Raw genomic sequence first — 25,390 nt, 5'->3', positions numbered from 1 at the left:
ACGAACTTCCGCGACGGAACAAGGCAGCAGGCTGCTTTGTCTCTTCTAGTCCTGATACTGATAACTGACCGTGTTTATGATCAAGATTCTGTCCTGAAGCATCTTTTCATCACTTTATTAAACCGCCTGATATGCATTTTGTAGAAGCAGTCACACGTGCTGGCATGTGGATGGACGGACTTTGTAAAATAAATATTTTTACCACCGTGAAAAAAAAATCTCGACTTTGATTTTTGAGTTTTTCTGGAGTGCATGAAGATTTATTTTTTTTGGCCTTCGAATTTTTTTTTTTCTTCAGTGGCCTTTGTACTCTTCTTACTACCTCCTGAGTGGCCATAAAGACAAACAAATAATAAAGTGAGGGAATAAGATAATAAGTTGTTGCCTCAAGTTAATAACGTGAGGGAACGAATTCCTATCTCGTGGCCACAGATTAAATTATCTTGTTCCCTCGTTTTATTAACATGAGGTAATGACATATTATCTCATTCCGTCACGTTATTATTTATTTTTTCTTTATGGCCACTCAGGGGTTCAGTGTGAACATGTTTAAAAGTAATTGTTTTAACATGTTAAAGCCACTTTAATCAGTGTTGAGGCACAAACATACTCCCGGTAGTACCCAGTGGGATAAATGCATAGTGGTGTAAAGATCTGCCTCAAACACCAGCCCCACACCCATTGCATTCCTCCTCAAGGAAGTGGTGTACACCGGTGTACGCAGCGTGTTCTGCAAAATAGAAAAATACAAAGTCACACAAACAGTTGAAGAGAAACTGTAAAAAAAAAAAAAAAAAACGACAAAAGAAACAGCATCGTATGAATATTAATTATAGTGTCCATGCCTGTAATCTGAGGTGGCAAGCCTCTATCGGGATGACTTTGACAATGGGCAGTTCAACAACCAACACTTTGGGTTTACTCCTCACTAAGCAGCCATTCTCCACATCCCAGTCTGCTCCCTCCAGATACAGACCAGACACGAAGCAGCCTGCAGGATAGAAGACTGTCAGTGTTCAGACCTGAAATCTGATCGTGCTGCATTTAATTAGAGTCTTTATATTACCCTGGCGGGGTTTCTCGCTGATCTCATCCTCACTGCGGTACTTGGTCACTTCTGTGTAGAGTGTAGAAAGATCCAGAGGCCAACCGTTCTCCCTGCATGCAGCTTGAACCAGAGCAGTTATGTAGGACTCTGGGATGTGGAGTCCTGACAGCCACATGACTTTTGGCTCTCCGTGCGCCACCTGGTGGACACATTACATATCAGACATTAAATATGTGCTCAGCTAATTTGTTCCGTTTCAGATTAATGATGAAGGCTTCTAGAGAGTCCAGTGAGAAAATATCCACGCTGTACCAATCCTCACCCAGTAGCTGTACTGTTCATAACGCCTCTTGAAGTGGCTCGACCAGTTCCCCAAAGACTTCAGAGTGTCTGGTGCCAGCTTCTTCCAAATAGCTGGAATCTGACCGTTGAAAAGGGCCGAGGCCACCTCTTCAAGCTCGCTGCTCATGCCCACTTCACCGCTCAAAGCCTGGGGGACACGGGAAGATGTGAACACATCCAAAGTGGAGGGGGAACCAATACCCGACACGGGGCAACACATGCCAGGTCAGTTTTCCATAATCTCATCGTACCTTCTGGAGCTCAGCAAGAGACAATTGGATGCGGACCAGGAGCTTGTTGAAGCGTTCCAGTTCTTGAAGCAGAACCACTGAGGTTGGCGAGATCTCTGTTCCAAACTTCTTACGGATCACATCCAAATCGAACAAATCGGGCAGCTTGTTCTGAATGTCCTTGGCCATCTGGCTGATGTACTCATCCCGGCTGATGTTTCCACCTGAGTCACCTGCACGTTTAAAGGCCAATAGAGACAAAAGAATCACGAGACAGCGTTTGACGGAAACGTCAAGCATGAGGTAAGAGCAATGGACGATGTCAAAACTGACCTGTCTGAGGCTGAAGGTCTATTAAGTGAGACCACATGTCTTTGACTGCATGTGTGTAGTATTCTATCTCTGCATTGGAGTGAAGACCCAGTACCTCAGGTGTGTTTGCCAGCGGCAGGTTCTTAATCTCGTCTGTAAGATTTTACAAAGTGAAACTGTGAGTGTCAGTGAACTACAGAAAAGTTCTTTTTGTGAGCAGGGTGAAAAGTAAGCTGTGACGGTTACTGACCAACATATGTTTTCATTGGTCCGTGTGGAGGGATCTTGTAATCAACATCTTGGTTCTTGAAGAAGTGGAACTGTCGAAAGGTGTAGAAAAGGAAGTCTCCAAAGTACTCATCCATGTAGACCGCCAGGATCCTGCGATCAAAGCTGTCTATTGCTCGCCCACCATACATCACCTGATCAAACAATATACAGGCGGATGTAAGTGTGACACACTACAGTTCACATTATGAAATAGGTTTAGCCTTACCTCCCCAATAAGGTATTTCAGACTTCCCCAGGGTATGTTGCTTTCTCCTTGGTCGTGAGCCTTTGTCAGGTACGTGTTGAGGATTTCCATGCACACCTGTTGAGCACAGTTACAAAGTTCAAAACACTGAAATGGTAAAAATGAGTGACATTTACTCCTCAGTGAGTCACGTCTGACAGAAAACGTTTCTAATACGTCGTTGACTGCCCGTCCACTTACAAAGAAATCCGACTCGCTGAAGTCATATGAGACGTTCCAGCCAATCTTTCCATACTTGCGCCTCTCTTGCACCACTGAGTGGAAGAAAGCCAGAACGTACACAAGGCTGCGGAAGGCAGGATGTGGGCATCCAGTCAAAGCCTCACTGGAGATTTTGGAGTATATGGCCCTCATGTTCAGCTTTAGACCATTAGGAGGCTCCGTTACCACCTGTAAACATGAAAACGTAAAGACAACTTTAAAATCACAAAATGAAAGTGGCGTTTATACGTGTTATTACACTTTCATCTCTTGTTTGAAGCAGCGCCGACACTAAGATGTTCCAAAAGTAATCCTTCTGGATAGAATTTATACATTGTCGAGAGTAGTGAGAGAACATGGAAAGTAAAAATGGTACATATGTGATTTTAAAAAAGAAAAAAAAATATTGCACACACTACCAACTCAGTATGTCTTGGCTGCCATCTTGAAAAAAAAAAGATGAGAGCTGAATAGACAACATGTTTCACCTTCCGGGACTTTTGCAGAATGCCAATGGGGAAATCATTAATCGGGTTTGTTGTAATCCACAGGCGAAAGTTAGGGTTGGGCTTCGTGATCCTCTCTAAAGCCTTCTCCAGCTCTTTCAGCCACTTCACCAGCAGGTGGCAATTCTGTAGCATCAACCACTGACCTCGAGCCGCTGCCTTCTCCAACAATTCTAGGGCCACCTTTAGAGGATGCACAGGAGACAACGCCTCAGCTTCTTCACCTTTTACCGTTTCATATAATATGTGTCACATTCAATTGCAGTCGGGAAGAAAGATTTAGAACCTTTTCTTGGCCTTGGCCCATTGCAAGAAACTTGAACTTGCTTCCGCCAAAGCCTGACTTTTCTGCGAGCTTCATGAGGTCGTTGGCTGGGTCAGAGCCAGGACTCAAAATGAAGACAATGGGGGAGAAAGGTGTGCTCTGTTCATAGATTGCATCAAAGTTGATCACGGGGGGCTGTACATATCTGAGCATTAAAAACAAAAATAAAGAAAATGTCAGAGATTGATTTCCTTCAGTTGAAACAATTATTAGAAAAAAAATAGATTCTGTCTGCATGGTTTAGAAAATGTGTTCAGTTTGCTTGAACTTCACCACAGTGACGTGCTTTATAAATATGTACTCTGTGTACTAAATGCATACTTGACTTAGGTTGCTTAGGTCCATACCATCACATAATAGCCTAACGGGAGGTTTTGCATCCCTCACTGCAGTTTAACAGCAAAGCACTGAGCCATCAGGTTTAATGAGTCACACTGAAGAAAACTCTAAAAGAGGCTGAAACACAAAAGAACTGGTTGTATGCTTGTAATGGCCTACCTTACCCAGCACGTCTAAAAGACTTCATCTTTGGTTTCTAAAACTTTGGCACATTTTATAAGTACAGCGTGCATCAACATGCAAGATATGTGATATATGCCCATCGTAGAAAGCTTCATTTGTACGGTATATGTAGAAAAGCGAAAGCCTCACTTCTCGCCCATGGTGACGGTGACATAGTCTGTCACAGCTCTGTAGACTCTATCGACGCGAAAGCAGCGCAGCAGCAGCAGCTTCTGAAAGGTCGACAGGTTCTCCTTGAAGTTTGAAGGAAATGGAGTCTGTTCTGGCGCATCCAAGTCAAACCACTGGGGAGAGATAGAATAAGAACTGAAATCAGTTTTCGTTGATTAGGTGACACTGCGGCAGTTTCTCAGGTTGGCATCACTCACAGACATCCACTCAGTAGAATCACTTTCAATGTCATCAGGCAGCGAGCCGAACGGATCAGGAAAGAGCTCAGAAAGTTTGATTATGTCCTCCCAGCCCTGATTTGGAAGCCACTCACAGGGCTTTCTGCGTTGACTTTTTTCCAGAGATATATTACCTTTGCACATGAAGTGAGAACATATGGAGTTATTGTATGTATTTGGGGTTTTTTCCCTCCACTGTAATTGGCTTAATTATTAATGTTGAACTTGTCTCACCCTTCATAAAGAATTCCAGGTCCTCCTGAGTTACCTTCTCTTGTGCCTGCTCAATTTTGATGGTCATGGTGAAGGAAAAGAGCAGTTTGTGCCTTTCAAACAGTCCTAGAGACATAAAATCACAATGATTAAATATTTACATTAAATAAACGTGTTTTGATTATAACATTTTTCATTAATCGACATGAGTTGTTGTTGTTTTTGTTTTTGTCTACCTGTGCATCCGTAGTTATAGACGTTGTACATCAAAGTGTTCATGATGTTCTCTAGCCTTTTGGGAAGGGCAGCGTCAGGCAGAGATTTTCGCAGTGAAAAGTCAAAGACTCCCAGGTAGGAAGCCAGGGAGTATTGGTACATGGTGTTAACCAACGCCATCTCTGTCAGCACAAAGAACAGGATGGCTCCACACTTGGCTGCGGGTCGGTATTCGTCTCTGAGTTTATCAATGTCCTCTGACGTCTTTACAGCCAAATGAAGTTTCTCGAATACCTTAAAGATGATTAAATGAAATGGATTAATGATCGCAGTGAAATTGATTTCGTTCCATGATCTAATTAACACTTCCTCCAGTCAAACGGACCTCCCTGGCTTTCAGTTTCGTTACTTCCAACGTGTCAATAAGCTCTGTGTTATCCAGCATGTTGCCTGTAGATGTGGCCAGCTCTTCCAACAAGGAGTCTCCGAGGTTTTTCAGAAGCTTTTTGTTGTTGCTCGTCTCCTGGATCAAACACTTATGCTGTTCCTCCAGCTCTTTCTTCTCAAACCCCATTATGACGCTCAACAGCTGGTCCTCCAAACCCTTCTGGGTCACTGCATGTAACATGAGCACATGAAGCAGCTTGACACAAACTGACAACACAGCATAGTGTTTGAAAGACTAAAAACAAAAGCTGTCTCGTGAAAAGGCTCCTACCAGTATAGTTAATGACCATGGATTTTCCAAAAACTGATGGAGAATATTTGGGGTTAGCCAGCTTGGTGTTGAGGTACAGTTTGAAGTTGGAATCGTACTCCACTTCCTTGTCGCCCAGCGTAACCACTTGTCGGCCCTCTGCTCCTTTCACGTTTTTCTCCAGGACGTTGTCAATCACAGGGTCAATGTACTCGTCCACATCTTGGATTAGAAATGGGAAGCCATATTTGATGGCCATCTCCAGATGTTTCAGGAAGTCTGGATCGTTGAAAGATGAAATCTGGGACACAGTGGTTGATCAACTTGTCAGGGCTGCGTGTCATGAATACTCAATATTCAACATTCATAATATATAAGTGTGTCTTCTTTTGTACCTTGAGATTATTGTTTTCCTCTTTCGTCTTAATCCAGTTGAGGGCTTGTTGCTGCGGGTCAATACACAGCGGGAAGCGGCTCCCCCTGGTGGTGAGAATCCCATTCTGCACAGAGAGTTCATCTGGAGGCAAACCCTCTGAATCCCATCTGTTGCAAAGATTTATTTTGCATGCGGTCAACATACTGACAAATCTTTTATTTTTTGTTAAACACAAAACATATCATAGACTAAAAAATATCTTGCATAGAGACTTTTGTTTGTAATTAAATTCAAATACTCACCTGCTGATTTCTACCTCATCAGAAAGAAGGTGTTCCACTTTGAAAGGCTGACTCAAAGGGATGCCTCTTTCCTTCACATCTTGGGTCCATGTGTTGTACACCATTTCATTCCTGAAGTCCCAGCTGAAGGCCCCCTCATAACTGAGGAAAGCAGCACAGATCAGACAGTCACCCAGGAGACGCACACGCCGCACCTTCAACTCCTCCAGATCCTTGGTCCACCTGAGTCGGGAACAAAAAATGGAGCAGACAGTTAATGATGAAAACAAACTTCTGAACGAGCTGGCTGAGGACTTTAGTAGCAAGTTTATTGCCTTTCAAAACCTCACCGTTCATTCTCAGAGCTCAGACCAGAGATGAGTTTGTCAGCAGCTACCAGCCTTCTCTCCATGAGCTCAGCTTCTTCTTGGAGCAACTGTTTCTCCTCAATAGCTGCTTTGTACTTGTCTCCGAGAGCCTGCAATTCTTTCTGGAGATCATTGAGCTCACTTTGAATGCGCTCCAGTTCCTGCTTACTCAGGAAGAAGTTCTTCTCGAGGCGGGCCACCTTGAGAAACAGAGCAACATGTTTGTATGACGCGTCTTTGTTCAGCTATGAGAGGGCGGAACAGCACTTTTAACATTTACCTTTTCTCTCTTGGGCTTGATTTGCTTCGAAACCTCACAGTAACCCATGATTGCCTCTACAAACTTCAGCATTCCTGAACCCGCCTTGCTGATGGCCTGCATCTCCTCAAGGCTTGTGTGGAGGTTCTTGAGGAAGCCTAGCCGCAGGAAGTGCAAAGGAAACAGCAGTGAAATATTGTAAATACCTCTAACATGAGAGGAATATTTCTATAACTATCTACAGTTTGTTGGTTGGGGCTGCACAGCGACACAGTGGTCAACACACTCCCCTCATAGTGAAAAGGCCATGGGTTCAAATACTGGCTGGGGCCTCTCTGTGTGGAGTTTGCATGTTGTCCATTACCCTGAACAGGATATTAAGCAGCATAGAAGATGAATGGATGGATTGTAGGTCTCTTACCTTTGACGGTCCTGACCTGGGTGTTATTGATAGTGTCATAATCCATGTCTATCAAAGTACGGAGGAAGTTAGCTTCGGACATCATCCCCTTGGCTGACTGCCAACTGATTTCTTTGTAGCCACGAAGCACCAGGATGCACTCGCAAACTACTTGCACTTGTTTGGGTGGCTTGGCGAAAGATCTGTACAAAGAGTCAGTGGAAGAAGATGAACGAGACAGAAGAGGGTGAGTGGACGAATTCACCAAATGACTTAAAGTTGTTTTTTTTAAATCAGGCATGTTAAGACATGGATGAGTGTACCGGATCTCAGTGACGTCAGATTTTTCCAGGCCTTGCAGAGCAATGCGAGCGGCCTCTAATGCTGGAAGAGCTTCAGCCAGGGAACTCTCAGCTTCTGTCTTCTCTACAGCTATGACTTTGTTCTGTTCTTCAATCTCTTTGGCTTTGTCTTCTGCCAGATTCTTTTTCTCCCCCGCTGGAAGAAAATGGAACCGATAGTTCACACTTGTCCTTGGGTTTCAGAGAGCTAAAAAGTACACAGTGTGCATTATGATCGTGAGCTAGAAGAGGCAGGTGCACACTGACCAACGCTTGTATTTGTAGAAATTTCATCCAGCAGGGCTTCGCATGCTGTTGACTTTTCGGCGAGGATGATTTTCTGATCTGCAAGCTTCACATTCAGTTCAGTGAGCTTCTCAGTGGCTTCCTTTAGTTTATCTAAGCCTCCCTCTAGACGCTTGCACTGAACTAGAATTTAAAAAGAAAGAAGAGAAAAAGTCAAGAGTCGTTGTAATCATCACAAACATTTTTAGGTCAGCACTCATGGCACCAGTCAAATATTTTCAGCAGAGATGCAGAATCTAAATCATGTTTTATTTTTTACCCAAGGTATGTTGGTCCTTTTCCTTCAAGAGGTTACAATAGGTGCTAATGAGGTCCAAATAATTCTTTGGGGTGACATAGTTGCAACGTCTGAGCTTTTGCAGGAATAGCTTGCTGTAGTCACCCACAGACTGATGGACCATGCATACATGCTCAATAACTGCAACGGAATGGTCTTCAGGGATCATCGGATTTTCACCTGTACAAAACAATGCGATGGAAATTGAACACTCAAAAATGACAACAAAATTTCAGATAAGAAAAGCATTTCAAAAAGCATGTGTCTTTACAGACCCAGAAAAGACTGAGCCACAGCGAGTAGTGCCTGCGGAGGCCATGGTGAAAACCAGTCGATCACAGTGTTATTCATCAGTCCTGAGAGAGAGAGAAAGTACAGTCAGTGACAAAACATCTGAGATTATACGAAATTAATTCATTGCCCAAGACTTATTCCACCTGGAAAGTTCCGACAGCGTGTCCTCAGGGTGTCTCCCACGGGAGACATTCCTAAAACAATGTGCAGATTGTTGGCACTCTTGTTGACAAAGTACTGCCACACACTGTCTTTAGAGGGACCGGCTCCCATCCTAAGAGCCTCATCACGAAGCTGGTTAAGAAGTGGTTCCTTCTCCTCATCGGGGAACAAAGCAGGAACAATGCCTATAGGAGAGTGAAAATGTTATTGCGGCTATAACTTTTAAGAAAATGCAACTGAGTTAGAGCCACAAGACCGGTATCAGACCTGAGGTCAGCATGTTGTTAATAAGCTCCAAGAAGCCTTCCTCGGCAACATGAGCATCAGTAAACAGGAACACCGTCTTTTTATTTTCAATGCCAAGCTTCAGGTACAGTCCCTTCAGGTCATCACGGAGGTTATTTTCATTGTACCCTCTGCTCAATGTTATCTCAAACACCTAAAATGGACAGGAAGTATAATTACCAGATGCTGAAAAATTCATTCATGAAAACATTTTACTACATTTTAGAGTAGTTTCAGTCTATTTTCTACTATTCCACGAAAAGGTTATTGAACAATCATGTGTTTCAACAACCTCACATCCAGCCGCAAAGGCAGCAAGCTTGGTGAGGGACTGCTTCCCAGAGCCCCCGACGCCAACAAGCAGCGCGTGGCCTCGATCAATACGAATTATGCGATGTATGCGTGTTAGATGTTCCAAAGCATCATCAAACAGGACCAGGTCCATCCTTGACTTGTTTTCATTGTATTCCTCTAATATTTCCTAAAAGAGGACAAAGGTCAATATAGATCACTCATTAAAATAAATATCTACTATATGAAAGTGGTATAATATTCTAAAATAAACAGACTGAGACCTGGATCGTAATTAGTGGCTCAGTTAATATTCGGGCAATACCTGAAAGAGGGCCTTTGAGGCATCATAGTCTTGTATGTCGTCATAAACCCTTGAATCAGCTTCTTGAAGTGCCGTGTCGTAGTCTCCGAAAAGTATTGGGTCTTTCATGACCGCTTCCAGGTTTGATGGGAAATGCTCAAGAATTAAATTCTTGATGTGGCCTTGGACCTGGGGGAGAGAATGGTCTCTATTAGTAATTCCAGTTGAAGTAACAGCTGCACACATTCTGTTTGTCCCAATGCTTTAAATATGAAGCAGGATCATGAATTACCAAAGCTTTGTCAGTTTCATCAATGAGCCTGTCATGGAAGATTCTCAGGCATTCATTTCTCCACACACGAACAAACTGGCTGACAGTCAGATATCTGTTGAGTATAAACCAGAAAAATGAGAGAAATCAAACACATTTAGAAGCTCAGTCTTCTAGTGAATCTACTACTGCGTAGTAAACCTGTCAGGCTTGGTGAGGACGAGTCCACTGTAAACTCTTGACAGGTCCCTCAGGTTGAAAATGTAGTGGAACTTGGATGGCGTTGGGGGCAGATCTTTGATGATCATGTTGTATAGGTCCAGAGTGCAGGAGGTGACCTGATCACAAGCCGTTTGTATGGCCTCTTGAAATGGCTGAAAATAATACATTTATTTATCAAGATGTCCAAGATTTGAATTTGTTGTGATGACTTTGAGAAAGGTGCACTTACTCTGGCATGGCCTCTGATAATGGAAGCGTAGATAAGGTGAAGAGACTCCACTGTTGGGAAAGGTATGCTGAAGACGCTGAACAGTGAGGTGAAGCGAGTATCCACCGCATTTCTTCCTCCTCCTGCTTTCCCCATGGCAGCAATGAAGCCAAGATCCTTGAGGGTTTTGTACTTAAGTTCTTTTCCTCTGTCATATAAGCCCCCTCGGTCCAACAGCAGCTTCAACAGTGCAATCGGCTGTTGTGTGCCGTAACTATCCACCTGGAAAAAGACCTCAGACATTCAAGTACGTGCTACCATGCCTCAGATATGGAACATACGTCTTGGCTGAGAGCTTTGAAGAGCCACAGTACCTTTGGCATATTCATGTCATCTATAAAGATCAATAGTCTTTTCCCTGGTGGAGGACCGTAGGTCTCCTTGGTCTTTTTCTCCACATTGGCCTCCAGATTTCTTTGCAGGTCCAATGAAGTTGTTCTGGATGAAAAGTTGATGGTCAAAGTCATCTAAAAAGAAAATAAATATGAGTGAATGAAAATAACATTAGGAATAGACATATTTGCATCGCAAGAGACTAAACGTACTCTCGTATCTGTGTCAACATTCTTCAGGAAGTTGTGAATTGTGGCAGTCTTAGAGGTTCCAGACTCTCCAACCAGTAGCACTGGCCTCTTTATCTTCACCATCTGTTCCAGGATCCAGCCGGCTCTTGTGGTCTCAACAGTTGGCACTAAAGCAAAAAAAAAAATGAAGACAAAAGGTTTTGATCGTTTTTGTACATGTATTCACATTTGTTTTAAGTCCTTGATTCACAATAGTTAAAAAACATACCTAAGATATCTGTGAATTTCATTTCAGGGTTATGAATGTATTTGGCCACCAGAGAACTCCAGGGAACCCACTTCTCTTGTGTCCCATCGAAGTGGAAATCATACAGAGTTGGTAGGTATCCTGTCAGAATGTAATTATTTATTATTAAAAATCCCATACTCTTAAAGAATTTACTTGAAAAAGTAACATTTCTATAGTGAATCATATTGATGACTCATTAGATTTTACCTGGTATCTCTCCTGGTCCAGCCAGGGTATTGTCATCATACACTGGGGTGAGGCAGGAAAGCTTTTTTAAGAGATCGTCAAACTGGATCCTGCCACTCTCTAGCAATGTAGCACCAAGTGAGCAGCACAGAGCTTCAAGAAAGTAACCCTCCAGGACTTCAGCTCTGTTGCTCTTCTGCTCCAGCAGTGCATCCAGTGTCAAACACAACTGAGTCACCTGAACATAAATCAGAGCGTACAGTTCAATTAAATACCCTCCATATAAAACCATATATCCATCGCCATCAATTATTTTTCCCTAAACAGAGAATTCAAACACTGAAACATATCATAAATTGATGGAATTAACATACCATATTTAGATCTGTCTGAGGGACAACAGTCTTCAGTTTCTGGCCCTGTTTGCCGTCAACAATACCATCCACAATCATATCGATAGAGCTGTGCACATATTTATCAAACAGCCTGTTGAGTTCTGCTTGTTCCTGGAGGAGGAAAAAGAAAACTTTGTTAATATTGTTGATATTATCAAACTATAAACAACTACAGAGAATGAAATGATGAACACACATACTTTGACAGGCCTGGTGTGCAGCCATTTTTTCCAGTATGGGGTGTAGCGCAGATTTTTGGGGTCAACAAAAACCATTCCACAGCGTGAAACAGTGGCCGGGGAAGCGTACTGAAGGTCACCAACCTGTAGCAGCAAATATTTACATGAGCTTTGAAAGTTGCATAGATTAATGAGTATTTTGAGAACAGTTGTCTTTTTTTTTTTTTGTGTGCAAATTCTGACAAACCTCAAACAGCAGCGCGCAGTGATTCTGCAAACGGATTCGTTCACCATTCGCTAAAGTGAGAAGTTTGTTATCATCCATTACCGAGTTCATATTCTCCACCCAGAGAGCATCCACGTCCCCGTCGAACAGGATGTACCTGGGAGCCGAAGACATATTTCTACAGAAATGCTTTGCTGCTTTTCCTCATGTTTCTCTGGAGTACATTGCTCGTAATTGTGTTTGAATCGAATGACTGAGTTGAGCTTCTCGGGAATGTTTCACCTCCGCTCTTGTTTGTCTGTCGGCCTGTTGATTTCACGGAAGATGTTTGACAAGATCCCATCAGTCCAGTCTCGAGTGTCAGGATCCAGAACACCATATAGCTCAATCACACTCATTGCTTTAGGATTCAGTGGATATAGCTTAGTGTGTAATCCCAACCTGAAGACGAGATAGAATGAAATGTAGTAACATCAACACAGAAATAAAAAATCCACTTAGGAAAGTGGGGTTATTGACACTGACTTGGTCTGAGCTTGACACAATGTGCTGATCACAACCGATTTCCCTCCTCCTGTCGGGCCCACAATCATGGTGGTGTGCCTGGTCATCATGGTCTCATACATCTGCACCACTTTATCAACCTGATACCACAAACAGAGCATAGAGATAATATAATATAATAATAGAAACATAAGTAATAAATACGTCAGTGGGCAAAATATTTCTTGTCAGTAAACGTCAGCTGTCGTGACTCTACAATCGTAGTCAAGGTGTGAAATGTAAGATTCTGATGAAAGACCTGGTTAGGAAGTGTGAGATATTTATTCCCTTCCAGGACGTCTTCTACAGCATCATTGAAGTTGGGATAGCGAACACGGGGGCAATCCAGCCCGGGGAACAGGTCTGAGATCAGCCCAAGGAACAGAGGGACATCCTCAAACACAAACTTGGGCTGGTTCATGTCCCTGAGGGCGCGCATCAACACCACATCCTGACCAACGCAAACGATGGGTAAGGTGGTTAATGAAAGATAGAAAACTGATAGCATGAGGTCGTGTGATGGTGCGTTATCAAGACACAAATGTTACTAAATACTTTGTGTATTCTACATAATAAGTTAAACTTTAATCAGATGGATGAAGATGTAAATAAAACATAAAAATGTTCCTTTTTGTCTTTACCTCACTGAGGTCTGATGAGCCTCTCTTCAGCTCTCCTGCCATCACTAAAACAGATTTAAGTGCTCGCAGGCCAAAGTCATAATGAGACTGTTTGGACAGCTGCTCACGAGCCAGTTTATACAAAACTGTCATCTTCTTTGCCAACGCCTGAGAAGGAGAATAACACAGATCTTAAAAACTTATGGTTTGGAATGTCCGCAATCAGCATTAGAAAATATCAGAAAACGACCAAGACAAAGTATAAGAAATGATCTTTGAATCTCCAACACAAATATAGAATATTGTGAAAATGCAAGTATATTGCTCTCTATGCAGAGCTCTTGTTTGTTTGTTTGTGCGCGTTCGTACCTTGGCCACGAGAAAACCCTCGGAAAGGAGCATAATCTCACAAATCGTCTGAAGGTCCGGTACAATGACCACCACCGGCCTGAAAAGGGCTTTGACTGATTCTGGCAGCTCTGTGCGTCCCGCATACCCAGGGTTCATTGTGATGAAAATCCCAATGCGGTCATCCAGGCGGATCTCCTGGCCTTCAAACTGATGTGCATTGGTGAAAGAAAAGACATTGTTTAAACAAACGTTTGAAAACAGATCCTTGAATATATCAGGAAAACATTGTAGAATAATCTTTACATGCTGTGGCATAACGACAACAGGCATACCTGGAATCTTTCCTGGTGTAGAATGAGAGCATTGCGGATCGTTTGAATTTGGGAGGAGATGACAGATAACACTGAAGCGTCGATACGATTAAATTCATCGAAGCAGCCCCAAGCTCCACACTGGGCAAGGCCAGAGAGAATTTTACCCACAGCCTACAAACAGAGAGAGGGCAGGGGATGTTTAAAGTGTCAGCATGAGCACCAAAGCATTGCGGGATGTCACATGGTTAGGGTTATGGGATACACTTAATTTTTATTTTACAGTTTCTTTACAAACCCGTCAGTCCTTTCAGTGCCTTACCAAGTAGTCCATACCCTCACCGCAGTTTGTAACCACACAGAGCAGACCTAAGGCCTTAGCCAGATCTTTGGTGGACTCTGTCTTTCCTGTACCAGCCGGTCCAGCAAGAGCAGCACCCAAGTGCATGGACAGGGCCTGCATTAAAAAAAACAAACAAAACACACACACACACACACACACACACACACACACACACACACTGAGAATAACATTTTGTAGCCTGGGATCACAAACAAAACTATTTATGTGTCAACTTCGGTGATGTAAAGCCGGAAAGCACGTCAGACCTGTGTGAGCGTGAGGTAAATTCTGTCTGTCAGTGGAGTGATGACCAATCGACCATTTAAGCCCATGTATTCGTAGCCATAAGAAAATGATGCGCTGCACTGATGCACAAAGAGGTCGTCGGTTTTCGGTTCCCAGTAAAATCTCAGTTGGCTTTCCCACTCAAATTCTCGTGCATCCATTATGCTGAAAAGATCCATGTTTATTCTATTATTGTATCAACACTGAACATGGCGTCATTTGTAAGTAGACGATAGTACAATCAGTGAATGTTACCTATTTTGGACAAAGCTATCCACAATGTCTCTTGCATGGACATCAATGATAAGCACAGTGTTGATCTTGCGTCTGTCATTTTTCCTCATGGGCTGAGCAATGCGTGTCACCAGCTCATCGATCTGCTGGTGCATCTTTTCAGCATGCTTCTTCATTGCGTGCTTCTCGCCTTTCTTCACGTTCTTGAACATGTTCTCCACCTCCCAGGTCCACCACACCTGACTCGCAGCCAGTACGACCATGCCCTGGTACAGTAACATCCAATCCACCCTGAGAAACACGGGAAGGACAATTTTACTGTGAACTTGCCGTGGCCCGTTCGCATACAGACGTATAGGAAATCGCACATCCGAACAAAGCTTTTACACACACCTGCTCCTGTCCTCACAATAGTGAAATATTGCTTCTTTGGTTATGAGCCGGTTAGTCCTCCTCATCTCCAGGAGCACCTCCATCATCCACTCCTCCACTTTACCCTGGACTGGGACTGGTTTTCTCAGCTCCATCACTTCACCCTCGGCTGACACCATTGCTCCAACCACCAACTCTCCGTTGGGCTCAGCATCAAATCGCAGAGATGCTATGTTGTCATACATCTGATGGAAGACAAAAGGTACACACACTTAGAATTACACACCTACATGATATATTTGACATATCATTTCCTACTGTTTTAACTTTATGAGGCCATACCTTGATCATGTGCTCCTGGACACAAGTAGGATCACTACTCCCTAAAATACTGAGCAGTTCATCATCAGAAATGAAGAAGAAACGAGGAAACGCATTCCGCTTGGAGTCCAGGTACTCATTAAGACTCTTCTGGCACTTCCCAAGACCGTCGCTCAGGGCCTGCAGATCAGTTAGCCGGTTTGGGACCAGGCAACATTGCTTAATGTTTGGACTATTCATTGTGCTGCTCATTATCTACACACGATAAAACACAAACAAAAGAGATGACATTATTTTCACATCCACATAAACAGAAAATAAATTGAATTGGGTTAAAATTGTAGTAACGCTCACGTCTTTAAATTTTTGGTCGATGTTGTCAAACTTCTTTGCTTCCTCGGGTAACTGTGAGCAGATGTCTCCACCAATAAATATGCTCCCCAGGTACATCCATTTTCGTTGTACCGCCAACCATGCCTGTGCCGAATACATTTTCTTTGTAAAGATTTTGTTCACGAACTAAACACAAGTAGGAAGCACTGTTGACTCGCTCTCACTGACCTCGATAGTCTCACTGATTAGAGACAGATCTTTTTGTAATTGCTGAATGGTGCCCAGGAAGGGTCCGACAAATCGGCTGCCAGCCATGCTTTGCAAGCTCAGGATGTCATTGTCCACATTCAGCAAGATCTCATCTACCGCACCCAGAATGGAACCACGTTTCTGAGTGCCTTTAACATATGAAACCACACTGAACTTCATATTTTCCCATGTCTCCGCCACTGCCTTCACTCCCTGTAGGCACACATAGAAACTCAAATGACAACATAGAATACAAACATTGATGGTACTGATACACTGATACAAGTCATGGTAAATGCCAATATCAGATAAATCTTGCCTTTTCGATACTGAGCTCCTTCACGGCAGAAGTGACAATGTCCCCGATAACATCTACATATTTGTGCAGTTCCATGGCAAACATGTGTTCCAGGGTGAATGTGTCTGCGTTCATGGAAAAGCTCGTACCAGTTCTTTCAATGAGCTCCTTCCAGTGCCTAAAGCAGAAACATTTGGTCATATTTTACAGATTATACCTTAAACCTCCTTGGCGAAAACATATCCTCAATACTACTGTGTTACAGCCTGACTGATAAAAAGCAGTCTTCAAACCTGTCTCTGAGAGCTTCATTCTTCAGGTCCAGCAATAAAGGTAGAGACTCCCTGAACTCTTTCATACGTCCATCTAGAAATAAGGCAACGGGCAAGGCTCGCACGTCTTTAGGCAGCTTCCTCAGTCTTTTGATGAAATCTTCAACACCATCCTGTAACACTTGAATGTCTAAATGGACCCACAAGGTCTGGGACCACTCTGTCTTTGCGTCCTGAAAAATGTAAGACACATACAAACATAAGAACGATGTCAAGCACACTTTTTGGTATGTCGTAAGGTCCTTTTCTAATCTTCAACGGATAACAAGCGCCATCCCACCTTCTGATCTCTATATATGTCATATATCTGCCGAAATGCCTTCATGTCCTTTTGAATGCTTGCAATCTCTGGGTAGGCAGTAATAGGAAGGTCCAAAAGCTTCTCTGCATTAGTTAGGTCCTGTTGTGCTGCCACCATCTTTTTAAGATCTGCTTCATATTTTCCCATAATTGTAAGTCCTGAAGACAAAAAAAAAAAGAAGAAAAAAAACAGAGTTTCTCCACGACAATTCAACATTTCACATGTAATATGATATCGTTATGGATACAGCAACTTCAGCAGCTGAATGTACAAGTACCTTTTTCCAAATCGTCTCCCAGAGCTCCAGGGCCATGCATGTTGAAGCTTTCAGCAAATATAGACAATTCTTCTTTGAAGTCGTCAATGTTTTTCTCAGTCATCTTTCAGAAGAATGTATGAAAGAAAGGTAGAAATGATAGCTATGCTCTTTGATATTTAAAAAAAAAAATCCATTAAATAAATTTGTATAGAATTGATGTTTACCACAGTAAACGATTTCTTGACATCTTTCAGACTGCGATCCACTCGTCTGGATTCTGTAAACAGATCCTTCCACATCTGCTCAAAATTGGCCAAGAGCTCCAGTTCATCGTCTTCAACCTTGACAACATTGAAACAGAGGCTCAACACTGGAAGTCATATCAACCTTCAAGGCAACAATTCAACAATAGACACATCGTACCTCCACTTGGTACATGGCCAGGGTCCGATATCTTTCTTTAATGCTGAGGAATCTCATCTCCACTTCAAAAGACGTATCCCTGATAGCAGAGACGGTGCTCAGAACAGACTTCAGGGCTTCAAAATTGTCAGGGCTCTGTTCCAGGCTCTTTGTGAATTGCTGTTGTATGAGGTAAACATAAGAAAAACATATTTATAAGACTTTTTTTTTTTTTTTTTTAAATGACAACAATGAAATCAGTCCATGAAGAGAGTAGCGCGATACAGCACCATGAGCTCAGCTCTCAAGTTGAAGAGATCCTCTTTGGCAGGCTTGTGAAGAAAACCACCGAGTGACGTGATCCATGACTCAGCAGTTTGCCGCACCGTGACAATCAGAGCCCCGAGGTTTAGTCGGATGATGTGCTCGTTCCTAAAATGAGGCTCCAACATCACTTCCTGTTGAATGCGGGTGAAAAACTGCAGCTTGTCGTCATACATGACGCAGGATGGATTCTTTGCGGCAAACTTTTCATTCACAACGGTTATGTTTTTTTCCCAAAGGGCCCGGTAGCGTTTCCAGTGGTGAAGGTACCGATCCACAGACAGGAGCAACTGCTGTACGCTCTGGGACACGCTCGTGGCACTTTCATTTATCCGAGGATGCTGAAGCACGTCGCCACAGAAAGTTAACGTCACAAACTCCTCTTCATTGCCAACACGTACTGGAGGACACTCGATGCATGTCCCATGCATCCAACGCACGAATTGCTTTAAAAAACAAGCAGTAACACAGTTAGGTCGGTGTCAGCAACACATCAGAAGCAATATTTCCATACAGATTGTTTTATTGATGACGTTAGGATGCTCAACCTTGGTGCTTTCCACACAGTCTCTGACACTTTGCATGATCAGCGAGTGGACGTCACTGTTTTTAGGCTGTAACACAACCTTAGGGGCAGACAGAACGACGTCAACTTGAAAAAGAGCAGTACTTCCCATCAGTGCCACGTTCAAGGCTTGAACATTACTGAAAGCAGAAGTCAACCAAGGATAGAGGACACATCAGAAAAATACAGGTACTGCAACTCATTTCAAAGTAAGTGACTTCAATATGTGGTGTCATTACCTCAGCACCATCTTCATGAGGGAGTCTAGCACTTTATGTTCGCAGTGCGCATAATAGTCTGCCATACATTTAGCTTTGCCACTGCTGGTTTCCATGACTAAATGTTCTATTTTGGGGATGAGGAATCCAATGTCAGCGTACTTTTTAACCAGCAAATTCACTGTCTTGACCCTCTCTCGCTCAATATGCTCACAGAACTCCTTGACACCTTGAAAGAAACATACAACAAGTTGAATTTGATTGAAGTTTTCTTCTTTTTTTTCTGATGGATTATATTCAATAAAAACCAATATCCATCCAGTATTTGTACCTGGCAGTTCGTTTGATTTATCTGGAGGTGGAATTTTCATTAAGTTGGCGGTCGCCATTGCTTGTAGCTTGGAATCAATTTCCTTTTCAATACTCTGAAGGTGATTGAAAAGGGACTCAAACTTGGAGACAGCCTGAAAAGCTTCGCTGATATAGTCGGGGATTCCTAAAACCAGACACAAACATTAAGATTTCAGTTATGAAACATCAGACGATGACACCCGCACCTCCCATGTGATCACGCAAACGTCACAGTATCAGTCAGCACAGTACCCAAGGTTTTCCAGTTGATTCTTTTGCAACCATTATTCAGCTCGGTCTGGACCGCTTCGATGTGTGCAGCAAGCATTGTGAAGTGTGCGTCACTTAGGCTGCCAATTACGGAGTTGTACCTGCCGGCAATTCTTTTCAGATCAGTCACGTACCTAAAATCAAGACGGAAAAAGATCATGTCGGCGATCACATCCACTTCTGACGTTTACGGTTCGGTCTCCACCCAACATACATACAGGAGTAAAAAAATCATCACCTGTCAAATTTGTGCTCTTGTGGAGCGACACATTGAGCGAGTCCAGGTACAGAGAAACCCAGTGGTACAAGGTCATTTGTTTCTGAAATGATTTGTCTGATCATCGGGGGAAAGTTCACGATGTATCGCACATCCCTCTGTAGGCTTCGCTCAGCTGACGGGACACCCTTAAAGTCAGTAAAAGAAATTAAATAAAAAATGGGTGCAGAACCTCACAGGAATACCATTTACAGTTAAGTAATGTGTGGAAAATATATACCACTTCAGCCTGGATTGGATTTTCACTGGTAGTAATGTCCAACAGGGGTTTTTTCAACAGCGATGGCAGGTTGCGTTCTGTCTCAGCGAACCAGCACTCGTACGTTTTCTTTTCATATTTCTTCAGCCGAGCTGCCAATTCCATATACTTGTCCTTGGCCTTTGCAGAATACAGGAAAAGTCTTTCAATATTGATGACATTTGAAACTACCCATGAAACTCCGATAAGGCGAAATAACTCACAACTTTGGTCTGTTCGCTGTCTAGCGCCTCTGGTTCTTTCAGGAAGAGAAGGAGGGTTTGCTTGATGTCGTGGACAAGCGATCGGGCCCACAAGATGGCTCCTGCCACAGGCGGCTCCGTCTTCCTCAGTGGTGGTTCATCTTTCTCATTCTCAAAAATGGCAGCCATCGTGTCAACCTACAGCAGTGAAGAAAAAAAACTTCCTTATAACAGCCAAGGTTGTTCTGTTAAAGACTCAAAAGAAAAAAGGTACAGCAGCTACAGGAAATTAACAAATAGGCCTATAGGTGTGTAGCATAAAAAGGTAACTTCTAGTTTTGTATTGTTTAATCTGTGGGGTAATCTGGTGTATCGAAGCCATATAGAATAAATTGAATTACAGATCGAGATAATAAGTTTTAATGTAGCATTGGAATTAGGTTAATCAACCAAGCGTGTACAGTTCATTTCCCACTGTAAGACACACATTCTTCACTTCACACATTGAAAGTATCGGCGTTTTGCCTCCAAATTCAAATATCAAATGCTCCTTTTAGATTTCACAGTACCTCTTTCATATACTGGGCCAGGACGTCGTCAAACTTTTTCATCAAATGGCTCTTGATAGCCTCTCTGGAGCGGATGTGATCGAATTTTATCAGTATTTTAAAGGCAGCAGATGAAGAGCGCAGAGTCTTACAAGTCTCATCAATTATGCTCATTGCTTCTCCGTCTATAGCCTGAGCAGACACAAGAAATCAATCGAGAATCAACTGTATGAATATAGAACCTCCTATGTATTGTTGAATAGGTGAAACAGGCATTTGAAAATGACAAACTTGAGATACTTCACTGCCTAATCATCATTCTAAGATATAGAAACGTACGTTTCAATAATAACTAATACCCACCTGGACTGAGGCATTGAAGTCTTGAACGATCATTTTCCAGCTGCTCATCTTTAAGATGTTGAAAGGGTTAAAGCTGATCTGTTCAAAAGGTGATGCCAGACCGTCCACTCTGGCCAGCACTGCACCGAGCACGTCTACCTTAGTAGTCACATGTTTTGGCATTGTGCCAAAAAAGTCAGTGAACTCCTCCAGAATCTGCAAGACAAGTTTAATGGGACTCTTCATTTCGACTGAACATCGTTTTCCTAAACGGTCAATAATTCTGACTTTTCATTAGCGCTGACCTGAAGGACATTGTACAGGTCCTGGCAGACGGACGCCATGTAATCGCTCCTCTCAAACAATCGCTTGCGGTCGAATTCCCACCGCTGATCCCAGCCCAGTTTTTCGATGTCAGCCCGCACGTCAAAGTAGGACGTTTTCCATTGGCTCAGAAGCTGCTCAGCCTCATAAACTTGGGATCTGGCCTCCTTCTTATTCCTGTTCCAGAAGCAACGCATTATCAAATTACAATGAAACACACACAAAAATAAAAAATAATCAGATGCTTGAATGTTGAATCCTGGATGAATATATGATTCCGTCATAGTTACTGTATATTAATGCCTAGCAGAAACATTGGGTATCCACGTGCGTCCACACATACTTGAAGAGGGTATGGACATCGATGGTTCGAGCCACTCGGTCACACAGCTGCCAGGCAATGCGCTCCATCAGAGGGACCATACGCTCATCACTCTTAAAGTGGTAGGAAATCATCCACACAGTTTGCAGGCTCTCCATCAGAGGTCGGATGGTCTTCCGGATCATTCCAAAGTTTGCACCATTAGCCAGATTCTACAAAAACACAACAATTGGGAACTTTAAGAGTGTGAAGGGGAAGATATCGCAGTATTTCTGTCTTCACACTCAAGACTAAACAAAACTGACAGCAAAAGGGTGTTTAAGCATCAAGCGTTGGTGAGCATTGTGGTATTTCTGAGAATACAATACATTTAATATTCTTCAGTGGTATAGCATTCTCACCATGAAGTGTCTCTCCATTGTTTTGAGAAAGCGAAAGATATCATCTGCCTCCAGTCGGTATTTGTTCAGTTCAGCGACTGTTTCTTCCAGGGTGTGAATGATGCTTGAGTCAGCTTTGGTCATCACCTCCAGGATCTTCTTCACCACAGGCCGTTCCAGCTGCTCACTCAGGATATTCAGAGCAGAAGCACGATCCTGCCAAAACACGAGCTCTGCCAACGGCCCAGGCGCCTGGAGTACAAAGGGAAAATTACTTTTCTGCTGGTCTATCGCCGACTTTTGTGCTTTCTTCCATCAGACCATTTCCCTTGATAACAATAGGTATTTAATTTATCCATCATATTTCAGCAATGTAGCAACAACTATGGATGCATTGAACTTGACCTGAAAGTTCTTTCATTGAGGTTTTTTTTTTTGTTTGTTTTTAACAATACTTTCACAAACCTGTGGTTGTTTTTTTTGCTGCTCCTCCAGAACAATTGTAATTTGAGTCTGCCAATTCATCACACACTGCTCCAACTTCTCAACCATCTCTGGATTAGCGAGCAGCACGTCCACTTCTTGCTTCAAGTCGAGTTCAGGAATGTGCAAGGAAATCTCATCTGCAAAAAGCCAAGCTCAGTTTGTCCACTTCGCCGTGAGTTCCATGTTTTTGAGACACAATATTCTGTACGGCCGATCGAATTAAAATATGGGCCGGTGTGTGAAAAAGCCAGAATGTTTTCAGTATTTCTTTTTTCTTTTTTTCTAATGTTTACATAATGCCAAGTCCTGGAAATGAAAAGAAATGCATTTTATGGTACATCTAAGGAAACAAACCCTCGGCCTGAAGACGTTGGAGAGTTGTGTGGACAACTCCCAAAAACTTGGTCATCTTGTTGAGCAAGTCATGTCGAGTAATAAGATCTTCATTTGGCTTCTCTGAACTCTCCTGTTCACCCCCAGCATCGGGTTCCCCCGGAGCAGAATCAGCCTTGTCTTGCAGACCTTCTGCACTTAGTACCATCTGGGAGATCAGGGGATAATAGACCTGACAGGAGACAGTTAAATATGCAGTTGTTGTAGTTTGGTAACAACCTTTTTGTAAATATATTGTTAAGGTTCAGTCTGGCTGATAAGGGTTGCATTTGGTTTATGCATTTATTAATTTTTTTATGTACTTACATGGAGAAGTGTGTCATGTAGCACCTCAAGGGGGTGACCACTGTGTATGTCAATATCAAATAGCCTTGGCATCATGATATTGGCCTCATTCATATCGACTGGCTCACTTATCGGCTCTGTGAAATCACAGCAAATAATTGCTATTTATTTACTAACAAGTATTCCGTTTTTAAAAATAGTTTAATGTAAACTAATAAATTCCAGAGGAAGTTTTGTGTGCCTGCCTCTCGCTGCAAACATCCTTAACTGTCAACAAAGGCGTCTCCATTGCAAAAGACGGTGATGGGAGGATGTCATTAACCTCCTCCATGAGGTGCCTCTCCCATCCGCTCTGTACTGGGGAATCGCAGGGTTTTTTTGGAACTGTTAATTAGCCCGAACACATTACTGTATGTTCGGCGTGTGCTTTTTGTGTCCATGCGCCCAATGGAGCGGGATTTGCCAAAGAAAGCTCTGCCCAAAGAAATGGCTGAAAATTTAATTTAATTTAATTTAATTTAATTTAATTTAATTTAATTTAATTTAATTTAATTTAATTTAATTTAATTACATTACATTAAATTACATTAAATTACATTAAATTACATTAAATTAAATTAAATTAAATTAAATTAAATTAAATTAAATTAAATTAAATTAAAACTAGAATATTGCAGAGTAAATTTTGCGTGTCTGCCTCTCTTTTCACATCAAACATAGGTTATTATGACAACCTTTCATCTCCTCGATGAGGTGCCTCTCCCATCGACTTTGTATGTGGAATTATTTTACAGTTTTTTTGAGATTTATTCAGAAAGGTTTCGCTGAATCGTAACAAAGACACGCGCCGAAAATCAGGGGAAGAAAAATAATAATAAAATTAAACTGCCACCTCGTATAGTAATCTTTGCGCCTTGCCACTGAGGCAGGCAGAAGACTGAAGGGGCTCCGAGGCCGCTGTGACACAAGAATGATACTCACCACTTGTGTTTCTGATCAAGTTTATAATGCGGGATTTCAAAAATCTCTCTGGGAATTGGTTGACTGCCACATCAATCTCAAGGTGGTTGACTACGTTTAGGTCAGTCCTCTAGAAAATGCAAAACCAGGTACAAGTTCAACAAGTTCATTTATTTATTCTTTTTTTTTTTCATCATCATTAAAAGCAAAACAGTCAATAAATGGTGAAGCTCACGTGAGAGGAACTTTCTCCATTTGTATCATCTGTACCAGTAACTTCTGCCCCTGATGAGGCTCCATGTGTTTTCTCTGGCAAAAGTAAACATGGTTATAAGCTGAAATTCAATGTCAAATATGCAACACCAAGTCCAGAACCGTGGACAATACAGGACTGGGATGTTAGAAAAGGGATAATTAATTGAATCATGTACAAATGCTCGGCATTATTACAGATAATAGTAAAAAGTACAGAGATAGTTTCAACAAGTTTCAATAATTTTAAATTCGATATCAGAAACATTTTATTGAAAAATTAGAACAGTGTCAGTGCAGTTTTACATGTGGTTCAGAACTGTCGCAGTACAAACTACTAAGGAACTCTTGTTGGTTCATTTGCAGCCAGAAACCTTTTCACGCTGGGCCAATACGCACAATCACAGACCAAGCTTACCTACGGGTACTTCAACCTCAACATCCTCCTCTCTGACGCTTTTGAAGAAGGAAAGACAGGACGGCGAGTCCTCCACAGTCACGGAGTTCAAGTACTGGATGATTTCCTGCTCGTTTTCTCCATCGCCCCGACGGAGCGCCTCATCCAAACAGCCCGAGTCCAGACCAAAGCCGACGGACACGATCTGTCGGATCGCCTCCACTCGTAAATCACCGTGGGCCATTTCACGCTGTCATTGTGGAAACTAAAGTCCAAAAGGAAAAGCGTTCTTCGAGCAGACGCGACGCCATCTGAAGCTCATATATGGTCCAACTTTTAGACGGCGCGTGATAAAGTTTGGCGTTGCTACGGAAACAGTAACTAGTGGTGCAGGGTGAAGTGTTCCCTGAGTCTGGACTGAAAGGCAACCACCACCCACAGGCTGTGTTTACTTCCATTTATCCATATGGAAAGAGAGAAAAGTCACTTAGACATCTCCAGTTAGTTCTATGTTTATACAAAATGGTTCTTAAATCCTATACATTTAATCATTGGAGATAATCCAAATAATACACTCAGTTTTAACGTTATAGTGTTTCTCACTATATATATATATATATATATATATATATATATATATATATATATATATATATATATA

The 25,390-nt window shown here is 42.4% G+C and overlaps 1 protein-coding gene across 1 annotated transcript; it reads right to left on the bottom strand.

Moving 5' to 3' along the window:
- Positions 1–583: 583 nt before the first annotated feature.
- dnah10 (dynein axonemal heavy chain 10) lies at positions 584–24,973 on the bottom strand (the record flags this gene model as incomplete). Its single annotated transcript, XM_080461157.1, has 72 exons — positions 584–730; positions 846–991; positions 1,067–1,247; positions 1,371–1,538; positions 1,642–1,853; positions 1,954–2,085; positions 2,183–2,354; positions 2,429–2,524; positions 2,648–2,857; positions 3,157–3,357; positions 3,461–3,644; positions 4,151–4,305; positions 4,390–4,544; positions 4,645–4,749; positions 4,860–5,133; positions 5,225–5,454; positions 5,558–5,837; positions 5,932–6,079; positions 6,215–6,436; positions 6,544–6,761; positions 6,842–6,978; positions 7,242–7,423; positions 7,544–7,718; positions 7,829–7,990; positions 8,127–8,324; positions 8,420–8,500; positions 8,582–8,785; positions 8,868–9,039; positions 9,178–9,366; positions 9,502–9,669; positions 9,773–9,851; positions 9,938–10,125; positions 10,203–10,463; positions 10,556–10,708; positions 10,787–10,932; positions 11,034–11,153; positions 11,262–11,478; positions 11,615–11,746; positions 11,836–11,958; positions 12,062–12,197; positions 12,323–12,481; positions 12,566–12,684; positions 12,843–13,034; positions 13,225–13,371; positions 13,573–13,761; positions 13,887–14,039; positions 14,188–14,322; positions 14,475–14,658; positions 14,749–15,018; positions 15,121–15,344; positions 15,442–15,675; positions 15,775–15,897; positions 15,982–16,215; positions 16,322–16,478; positions 16,594–16,805; positions 16,913–17,091; positions 17,211–17,313; positions 17,417–17,533; positions 17,616–17,774; positions 17,885–18,364; positions 18,467–18,623; positions 18,723–18,930; positions 19,033–19,197; positions 19,305–19,456; positions 20,030–20,238; positions 20,610–20,780; positions 20,952–21,146; positions 21,236–21,431; positions 21,598–21,788; positions 21,978–22,208; positions 22,422–22,579; positions 24,751–24,973. The coding sequence occupies 72 exons, from the start codon at positions 24,971–24,973 to the stop codon at positions 584–586; spliced, it is 12,885 nt and encodes a 4,294-aa protein (XP_080317283.1).
- Between the last annotated feature and the right edge of the window lie 417 nt (positions 24,974–25,390).

This window comes from Lipophrys pholis, assembly GCF_963383615.2.
Source record: "Lipophrys pholis genome assembly, chromosome: 4".
NCBI classification, from domain to species: Eukaryota; Metazoa; Chordata; class Actinopteri; order Blenniiformes; family Blenniidae; genus Lipophrys; species Lipophrys pholis.
This window is presented reverse-complemented; position numbering and strand designations above follow the sequence as displayed.